General features: G+C 41.7%; 1 protein-coding gene across 1 annotated transcript in view; it reads left to right on the top strand.

Annotated features, from left to right (window-relative positions):
• Positions 1-3,599: 3,599 nt before the first annotated feature.
• LOC120067089 (golgin candidate 4) overlaps positions 3,600-11,106 on the top strand; it is a 37,930-nt gene continuing 30,423 nt past the window's right edge. The window contains exon 1 of the mRNA XM_039018486.1: positions 3,600-3,821. Within this exon, the coding sequence (XP_038874414.1) occupies positions 3,600-3,821 (222 nt within the window). The remainder of the gene's footprint in view (positions 3,822-11,106) is intronic.

Here is an 11,106-nt window from a genome sequence, read left to right as displayed (position 1 = left end):
GGATGCAATGGCTACACTATTTAGGGAAAACAGAGGTAGATTAGCAAAACCTAACAATGACATTTATTCATGAGGGTCGGAAGATTACCCTGCAAGGAAATCCAAGTCTGACAAATGCAGGGGTTAGTCTGAAGTCTACGATGAGAACACGGGATGTTGCCCTACGAGTACTTAACGAACATGTGAGGGTGGCTCAAGAGAAAATGAAGAAGACTATAAAAAAAGTGGTTGGACAGCCAGAACTTTACCTTGAGGACAAGGTAAAGATGGAGGGGAGAGGTAATGATAGGCCTCCAATTATGTTGCAATATCAAAATAGAAAGAATAAAGGAGATAAAGGGAAGTCGGCGGTTGAATCGGTTAAGGACTATTTTCAATTCTGTTAGGAGAAATTGAGGTTTAAAAAGAATAAGGAACCGAAAGAGAGAGCAATGAAGTCTGAATATCAGGAGTGAGGAAGGAGAGCTCTCGAGGGTGGTAGTTCGAAAGTCTCTATCGTGTAGAATTTGTCGTAATGTGTGTCTCGTCGTCTACTTATTCTACTAAGCGATCGTGTAGCATTTGGTAGGTGGTTGTATAGTATTTGGTAGGCGATCGTATAGAATTTGGTAAGCGATTGTGTAATATTTTATAAGCGATCGTGTAGTATCTTGTAAGCAATCGCGGAGTGTTTTGTGAGCGATCGTCTAGTATTACTCAGCGATTGTTTTGAGACAGTAAACGATCGTATAGAGTTTTGTAAACGATCGTTTGGAGTTTGATAAGTGATCATCTAGTCTCTATTTGACTCATAGCGTTTAATAAATAATTTGTTCATCGTTTAGTTGCTATTCCGGGAGATTGTACCAACTCGTTACGTTAATAAAGTCTTTCAAGAATCAGTATCCTAACAGTGAGAAAATGACAAAACACATTTGGACAAAAGGTTGAAGATACACGATTAGTGGAGTCACTATTGCACTTGGTAGAAACAGGTTGGCAAGCTGATAATGGAAATTCAAGCCTGACTATCTACAAAATCTACAACGTCTACTTACGAAAAAAATTCCTAGCTTTTCCATTGGGCCGTCGATAATAGAGTGCAAGGTTAGATTTTTAAAGCGACAATAGTGTGCAATCGCTGAGATGCTAAGTAATGCATGCAGTGGATTTGGTTGGAATGACGAGTTCAAATGAATAGAAGTTGAGAAAGAGGACTTCAATGTATGGGTTTATGTAAGATAGGTCTTCAATGTATGGGTTTATGTAAGAGAACACATTATATTATTATTATCTTACAATGGTGAACTTTTTCTAATATAATATGTTGTTATAACATAATATACGTTCCTGTTTGTAGTCCCATCCTAACGCGAAGAGTTTGAGACACAAACCATTCCCTCACTATAATGAGGTTTCAATTGTATTTAAGAAAGATAGGGCCACTAGTGAAGGCAGTGACACCCTGTACGATCAAGCATCTGCAACAGATGAACATTTGGAGGATATTCGGTTGGGATCACAGGTGAATGAGCAACAAGAAAATATACCTAACATGAACATACCGATCGTTGATCGGATGGATGAGGTTTTCCCAGATACACCCATCGGTAAGCGTACTGGATCAAGTAACGATATGAGAGGAACGAAACGCAAAAGGCCTTCTAATCTGAAATGCTTGACATTGTACGCACAATAATGGACGTGCAGGAAAGTAAAATGGAGAAACTTGTATAATGGCGGAAAGAGAAATATGAATTGGAGCTCAAAAGGCGTCAGGAGATCATCGAACAAATCTACCAAGTTGAGGGTTTAGAGGACGACGATCAGTTGATCCTCACAGATCTGTTGGTGAATGACATTTAGTGAACAGACGTTTTTCTAGCCATTCCACCATCATTAAGGAAAAGGTATTGCATGCATTTGTTGGGCAAGACTAACCAATTTTTTTTTGTTGATGTTTGCAAGTTGGTTTGTTATTATTTTTTGTAACTTTTCCTAGTCTCTTATCCCATAGGTTTTTAATATTTGTTGATTTTTTATGACATGTACAAATGACCCATGGTATGTGGCCCTTAGATATGGATGAAAATATTTCTAACCAAGTTGTAAAATAGTCATGTATAAGGCCATCAAATTATATAAAATCTTTTGAGGGGAATGAATTTCATATCCGGTCTGTTTTTTTTATCAGTGGAATGAATTTAATGAATTTCACATCCGATCTAAATTAACACTATTTTGTAAAACCATTTGCCTTTCTTTGATGAGAAGTTTGGAATAAATAATATATAATTGAACTGTATACCATATCTTGAGATTGGAAAGAATAAAAAAAAAATACAATCAATATCTTATTCCAAATAAGATGGATATAGTAATTGGATTATAAGATTAAAAAAATAGTGTTCATACAGGCAAAGTATTATAGAGTACAAAAACTGAACCAGATAGCATTGACATAACAACTCTACACACCCAAATACAGACATATGAGCTCAGACATAAAAACTCTGCACACTCAAACACAGACATATCAACTCAGACGTAACAACTATGCACACCTAAACACAGACATCAGAACTCTCCAGACATCAAAACTCCCCACATCCTATATCATCTCAGCACTCCAAACAGCCCCTAAATATATATGTATGTTGGTGTGTATATATATATATATATATATTAATGATTTAGTGTTTTGATTCTTAACAATTGTTGTGTTTGGAAAAAAAAAATGTGGTTTTGTATGTGTGCAAGAAATATTTAGAGATACTTCACGAGGTTTAACTAAACATACAATCTAAATTATTAGAGCTTTTAAACTTAAACTATGAGAATTGGTAGAGACTAAATTGAAAACTAAACCTAAACTATGGAACGGATAACAAAAGCGTAAAACCGTTACGACTAATTTTGTAATTTTTAACTTATGAACTACTAGCCAATAAGTATTATTATTGACCTAACAACTAATAATCAATTTTTAGGATGTTACAATTTTTTTAGTACAATTGCAGGGGTGGAAAATGAACCTATGATCTCTAAAGAGGAAAGTCGGGCTAGTTATTCTTAAATTAAACATACTTTGACTTTAAAACGAAATTTAATACCTTATTCACTCAGTTATGATTCAAGAATCAGTTATTATTATTTGTTAATTGTCATCATTGTTTTAGGTAAGAAGTGCAAAATTTCAACCTTTCCATTGTAATAAACACAAATCCTACAACTCTTAGGATCTATATTCTTTACTTCTATCCTTTATTATGCAAATATCGACATGTCGACTGATCTAAACCGACAGAATACCGCGCTTGACGACGCGCAGTTCATAAAGTCTAACTAAACATTTCAGAACGCACAGAACAAACCAAAATCGTCTCTCCATTCTCTCTCAAATTAATTTTCTCCATTTCTTGTACCAAAAATTACATTTCGTCTTCGTCTCATCAACTTACAGACTCAGATCTGCAAGATTCACTTCATTCCGTTTCTCCATCTGATTACTTCTCCAGTTTTTGGAAAAATTTGGTGCAAAATCCTTCTATTTCCATTGTTCTTGGCACTATACCAGAGTTTTAGAAGCCATTTCGGGTCTTTGGGGTTCTGGTGTCTGAATGATGTGGAGCTCGATAGCTAATTTGAAAGAGAATCTTAATAAGATAGCTCTCGATGTGCACTACGACGATGACGAAGAGGAATTTGCGATCTACGGCTCCAATGGAGGGGATGCTGACGTTTCGGTGTCTGATCGGAGGAACTCGCATAGCTTTGCTCATTCGAATCCTGTGACACGGTCTCCAGTTGCCAATGGGATTGAGGATGCCCATCACTCTGAGGTGCATGTTTGTTTATGGACTTGTTTTCTTCTTATAGCTGAATTATGGGGATGTGATGCATTTTGATTTTTAGGGGTTTATGAGCGCGTTATTGTGAATTGGTTCGGTTCAGTTTATTTTGGAATTTCAATTGGATTATAAGTCAATTAAGTTTCAGTTTCAGTTTCTGGGCTATGAGAGGGCAAAATAGAGGTTTGGTTTCAGGGAGTATTTGGTTACAAACCGAGAACACCATATTTAGCTAATTGGTATCCACTGATGTATTAATTGCGTTTGAACATTCATTTATTTAAGGTCTAAGGTTTGAAAGACTAAGAGTGGTGCTAGGCATTATGATGTAATGAACATATAGTCTGGTTCTAGTTTCAAATAATGAAAAGAGTAATAGGTTGGTTTAGGAATAGCTACAGGGTTCGGATAATCTAGTGCTTCATGCCACTGTTGCTTTCTTGGCTAGTCATGGGTGCTCTCTCTATAATATATATATATATATATATAATATATATATATATGTTATGTTTACTTCATTAATTTTTCTTCCCAAGGATAATTAGTGATTAAATGTTCCATCAAATTGGCAATTTTTTTAAAAATATATAAACAACCATTTTCATTGGAAAAAATGAAGGAATATAAGCATGAACATAAAAAAACTAAGCCCACATAAAGAAAAAGCCCTCCTACAAAAAGGGACTCCAACTATCAAGAGAATGTCTATGGAATAGTTATAAAAGGTCTTCGAAATTGAAGCCACAAAGAGACATGATAGCAAACAAGGAACCAAATCTCAATAGGGTCTTGATCCCTCCCTCTAAAAGTCCTGTCATTCCGCTCACCCCACAGAGTCCATAAAATAGCACACCCGCGCAAGCCATAGAAAATGACCCTTCTCCCCATGCGGCGAATTAAGGAGGAACTCTCGAGCATACTTTGAGTACCTCTCTGATGAGCCATAGAGACACCAAACGTCTGGAAACAACTCTCAAACAGAACTAGCATACTCACAAGCGAAGGTAATTTCCTCACTAGCCAATCCATCGTATTAGCACGACCATGAAGAACTTGCCAGGTAAAGAACCTCACTTTCCTAGTAATCTTAATCCTCTAAAGAACCGAGAAGACCGAGACAGCTATGGAAGAATGATCAACCATACTTGAAAAAAGGATTTACACGAGAATCCCTCCAAAGGACTAGGATTCCAAACTCCCACATCCCTTCTCCCAAACCTAAATGAGTGGCCTTCGAGTAAGACAAGAAGAGATGCCACATCTATCGTTTCCCTATTGGAAAGAGGACAACGGAAACCGAAAGATAAGTAACACAAGCTCCCAGACCAAACAAGAAAGCCAACCACAAAGTGATTTTTTTGGAAGTTAAGTGAAATAGTCTCGAAAATAAAACACAAAGAGGTCTCTCCCCCACCCAATGATCTTCCCAGAAATAAGATTTTTTTTTTTTTTTTTTTTGGGTAATTCTTCTTATCAAACATAAGTCTAGGGGCTACCTGCGAGCTAATTCTAAAAAACAACTTTTTGCTTGGAATTATAAATTTTGGAAAGAAAACAACTTCAATTGTTTTGAACAAGCAATCCTGAAATCAATATATATATATATCTATATAGCTGTTTGTATTAAAAATAGAAACAACTTTTAAATACTCATACCAACATCCTTTTAAAATATTGTTCTAAAAAATAACAATTCACAAACAACACTAAGCCAATTCGTTCACCTGAGCTTTCATATTGTGTCAAGCACGTTGTATTTACCTTACCTTATGATTAACTTTTTGAACAAGAAACAACTTTCCATTTATTGATGAAAGGATACTGAATGTTGAAGGATACAACCCCTTCATGGGAGAGTAAAAAACAAACCAACAGATGAAGAACCCAACCAAAAAGACCAAAACAAAAGCCAACTGGTGAGACTAACACCTTAAAAAATGTAAGAAAAAGACCAAAACGGAAGCCAATCAATAAGATTAGCACGTTATTTTACTCATATTCAATCTCTTCTGAATGGCATTCCAACCTGTTTAATGTCCCTATTTAGAGTCCCTACCTCGGTTAGTAAGCTTCTTGAAAAGTTGATAAGAGATTTCTTATGGGAGGGAGTTGATGGGAGGAATGGCTCCCATCTTGTGAGATGAGAGGTGGTTTCTAGGCCATTGGACTTGGAGAGGGGTTAGGCATTGGTAATGTAAGGGCGAGAAACGCGACCTTGTTGACTAAATGACTTTGGTGATTCTATTATGAAGCGGGCACGTTGTAACTTAAGGTTATTGTTAACAAGTATGGCTCTCACCCCTTGGAATGGACATTCAGTGAGTTTTTTTTTTTTTTCCTTTTGGTGGGGGGTGGGTGTAGAAACAACAATCATTCATTAAGAAAGAATGAAATAATAGAAGAGTATACAAAAAAACAAGCCCACAAAAAACAAACCTGCTACAGAAAGGGATTCCAACTAAGTAATATGTTCTCTAGGGAATAATTACAGAAAAACTTTGAAACCGAAGCTCAAAATGAAACATGAAGCCTCGTTAAGGACCAAACTTCACTAGGGTCCTTCTCCAAACCTCTAAACACTATCTTGTTTCTTTCACCTCAAATATCCCGCAACACACCACACACCCCAGCAAACCACAAAAACTACCCTTTCTCTCTAAAGGGCGGATGGAGGAGGAACTCCCCGATCGTCGAACGAATATCCTTTGGTGTATAGTAGATCGTCTTCCACCCAAAACTGGCGTATCTTCCCCTCTTTGGTCAACTGTATGATGGCCTGTGCCGCTGTGTCGTTTGTCAAGTGAGTTTTGACAGTTTCTCGTACTGTTGCACTCAACGTACTTGCTTGTAGGTGGGCGAACATGCACAGGGCCGCATGTTCGGCCAATGGGTTTTTTTTTTTTGCCTTTTTTTTTGGCTAAGAGCATCGGCCGCTTGATTACTTTTCCCCGGTCTATGTTCGAATTGGAAGTCAACTCCGCTAGACACTCCTGCCATCGTGCCTGTTTTGACGACAACTTCGGTTGGTTTGAGAAGTGGCAAATGGAGTTGTTGTCGGTCTTGACCACGAATTTGGCCCTAAGAGATACTGACTCCAGGCCCTCAAGCAGTGAACTACTGCTAACATCTCTTTCTCGGAGGCGGCATACTTCCGTTCGACATCATTTAGTTTCCTACTCTCATACGCGTTGGGTGTTTGTCAGAACACCGCCCAACGCGAAGTCAGAAGCATCAGTCTCGACTTCAAATGGCTTGGTTACGTCGGCAATTCCGAGGACCGGCCCCTCAATCATCACTTTCTTCCAGCCCTCAAAGGCGGCTTGACATTTAGGAGTCCAGCTCCATTGGTTATCTTTCTTCAGCAGTTCGGTTAATGGCCCTGCTCTTCTTGAGAAATCCTTCTACGAACCGCCTATAGTAGTTGGCTAGTCCAGGAAGGATCGTAGTTCGGTCACGGATGAATGGTACCCTCCAGTCTCTGATCACGGCCACCTTGCCCTCTTTCATACCAATCCGACCACCTCAATCACGTGCGCGAGGAAATTTATGCGCTTTTGGGCAAAGGAGCACTTCTCTCTTTTTACATACAACTGATTTTTCCTCAGTTTTTCGAAGACTAGTTGGAAGTGATGTCGATGGTCCTCCAGCGAGGCACTATAGACCACAATGTCATCGAGATAACACTACGACGATTTGTCGAGGTATTCGTGAACACTTGGTTCATTAAGGTACAAAAAGTTGCTAGAGCATTGGTGAGGCAAAAGGGCATCACGAGGAATTCGAAGGCTACATATCTCGTGACACAGGTCGTCTTAGGTTCGTCTCCTTCAGCAATTCGGACCTTGATAATATCCCCGACGCGAGGTCCCAGCTTCGAGAAATACTTAGCGCCGTGAAGCCGATCAAATAAGTCGGTAATGATAGGAAGGGGATATTTGTTGGCGGACTGTGAGCTTGTTCAAGGCCCGATAGTCCGATGCATAACCGGAGGCTCCTATCCTTCTTTTTTTGAAACAGTACTGGGGCTCCGTAAGGGGCCTTTGCCGGTCTGATAAATCCCGCATCTAACAATTCGTCTAACTGTTTTCGGAGTTCGGCCAATTCTAGCGGGCCATACGATATGCATTCTTGACGGGCGACTTTGCCCCTGGTAACAACTCGATCTCATGGTCAATCCCCTTCGTGGAGGTAAGACTTGGGCAAGCTTTAGGCATGACATCTCGATACTCTTCAAGACAAATAGAACGTCTCGGGGGATCTCCTCTTCTGTGGTTTCACTGACTCTATCGGGATGGCCATTAACGTGGGTTCGTCGTGGGCCAGGCCTCTTCTCAATTGGAGGGCTGAGATCATTCTCACCCCATTTGGCTGCTTGATACTGGCTTGAACTACGGTGGTGTAGATCCGGTAATGAATAGACATTTGGCGAGGGGCATTGGTAAAACTTTATGTTCAAGTAGGAATTCCATCTCCAATACCACGTCGAAATCATCCATCTTGATAATCACGAAGTAACGAGGCCCTTCCAGTCTCTCCTAATTTGACCGGAGTTCTCTTCGCTATCCCCGTAATCGGTAGGGCTGCAGAATTCACAGCTTTCATCTTCCCTGCATCTCTTTCCCAGGTTAAGTTCAGGAAGCGGGCTTCCGTTTCAGTCATGAAGTTATGGGTGGCCCCAGAGTCGACCATAGTGCTCTTGGTCGATCTTTGGTTGACCCAAGCGTCCACATACATAAGTCCCCTCTCTAGTGGCTCCGTCGCCTTTCCCATTTTCTTTTGGAGCGCAGATAAGAATTTCAATGCCCCCATCCTGGGATCTCACTCTCTTGCAGCTGGCTCGATTACTGTCTCCCCCAGTAGCCTTGTCTTCTGAGCTAGAGGCTAATGTGGCTTGAAAAGCATTGAACCGGTCCGATTCGGACATTCGCCTGCCCTGTGTGGCCCTCTACATATGAAACAAGATAGAGGGGCGATTGTAATTGTTATGCTGTTGCGGCGGCCCCCGCCAGTTGTTTCCTGATCTCGGTTGGGATGGTTTACGCAAAGGCCCGATAGTCGATGCTAAACCGGAGGCTCCTATCCTTCTTTTTTTTGAAACAGTACTTGGGCTACCGTAAGAGGCCTTTGCCGGTCTGATAAATCCGCATTCTAACAATTCGTCTAAACTGTTTTCGGAGTTCGGCCAATTCTGCGGGCCATACGATATGCATTCTTGACCGGGCGACTTTGCCCGTGGTAACAACTCGATCTCATGGTCAATCCCCTTCGTGGAGGTAAAGACTTGGGCAAGCTTTTAGGCATGACATCTCGATACTCTTCCAAGACAAATAGAACGTCTCGGGGGATCTCCTCTTCTGTGGTTTCAACTGACTCTATCGGGATGGCCATTAACGTGGGTTCGTCGTGGGCCCAGGCCTCTTTTCAATTGGAGGCGTGAGATCATTCTCACCCCATTTGGCTGCTTGATACTGGCTTGAACTACGGTGGTGTAGATCCGGTAATGAATAGACATTTGGCGAGGGCATTGGTATAACTTTATGTTCAGTAGGAATTCCATCTCCAATACCACGTCGAAATCATCCATCTTGATAATCACGAAGTCAACGAGGCCCTTCCAGTCTCCTAATTTGACCGGAGTTCTCTTCGCTATCCCCGTAATCGTAGGGCTGCAGAATTCACAGCTTTCATCTTCCCTGCATCTCTTTCCCAGGTTAAGTTCAGGAAGCGGGCTTCCGTTTCAGTCATGAAGTTATGGGTGGCCCCAGAGTCGACCATAGTGCTCTGGCGATCTTTGGTTGACCAAAGCGTCCACATCATAAGTCCTCTCTAGTGGCTCGTCGCCTTTCCCATTTTCTTTTGGAGCGCAGATAAGAATTTCAATGCCCCCATCCTGGGATCTCACTCTCTGCAGCTGGCTCGATTACTGTCTCCCCAGTTCAGCCTTGTCTTCTGAGCTAGAGCTAATGTGGCTTGAAAAGCATTGAACGCGGTCCGATTCGGACATTCGCTGCCCTGTGTGGCCCTCTACATATGAAACAAGATAGGGGCGATTTGTAATTGTTATGTGTTGCGGCGGCCCCGCCAGTTGTTTCCTGATCTCGGTTGGGATGGTTTACGACAAAGCCCGATAGTCGATGCATAACCGGAGGCTCCTATCCTTCTTTTTTGAAACAGTACTGGGGCTCCGTAAGGGGCCTTTGCCGGTCTGATAAATCCCGCATCTAACAATTCGTCTAACTGTTTTCGGAGTTCGGCCAATTCTAGCGGGGCCATACGATATGCATTCTTGACGGGCGACTTTGCCCTGGTAACAACTCGATCTCATGGTCAATCCCCTTCGTGGAGGTAAAGACTTGGGCAAGCTTTAGGCATGACATCTCGATACTCTTCCAAGACAAATAGAACGTCTCGGGGATCTCCTCTTCTGTGGTTTCAACTGACCTTATCGGGATGGCCATTAACGTGGGTTCGTCGGGGCCAGGCCTCTTTTCAATTGGAGGGCTGAGATCATTCTCACCCCATTTGGCTGCTTGATACTGGCTTGAACTACGGTGGGTGTAGATCCGGTAATGAATAGACATTGGCGAGGGGCATTGGTATAAACTTTATGTTCAAGTAGGAATTCCATCTCCAAATACCACGTCGAAATCATCCATCTTGATAATCACGAAGTCAACGAGGCCTTCCAGTCTCCTATTTGACCGGAGTTCTCTTCGCTATCCCGTAATCGGTAGGCTGCAGAATTCACAGCTTTCATCTTCCGCCTCTCTTTTCCCAGGTAAGATTCAGGAAGCGGGCTCCGTTTCAGTCATGAAGTTATGGGTGGCCCCAGAGTCGACCATAGTGTCTTGCGATCTTTGGTGACCCAAGCGTCCACATACATAAGTCCCTCTCTAGTGGCTCCGTCGCCTTTCCCATTTTCTTTTGGAGCGCAATAAGAATTCAATGCCCCCATCCTGGATTCTCACTCTCTGCAGCTGGCTCGATTACTGTCTCCCCAGTTAGCCTTGTCTTCTGAGCTAGAGGCTAATGTGGCTTGAAAAGCATTGAACGCGGTCCGATTCGACATTCGCCTGCCCTGTGTGGCCCTCTACATATGAACAAGATAGGGGGATTGTAATTGTTATGCTGTTGCGGCGGCCCCGCCAGTTTTTCCCTGATCTCGTTGGGATGTTTTACAGACAAAGGCCGATAGTCGATGCATCCGGAGGCTCCTATCCTTCTTTTTTTGAAACAGTACTCTGGGAGCTCCGGTAAGGGGCCTTTTGCCGGTCTG

Source organism: Benincasa hispida, chromosome 12 (assembly GCF_009727055.1).
Source record: "Benincasa hispida cultivar B227 chromosome 12, ASM972705v1, whole genome shotgun sequence".
NCBI classification, from domain to species: domain Eukaryota; kingdom Viridiplantae; phylum Streptophyta; class Magnoliopsida; order Cucurbitales; family Cucurbitaceae; genus Benincasa; species Benincasa hispida.
This window is presented reverse-complemented; position numbering and strand designations above follow the sequence as displayed.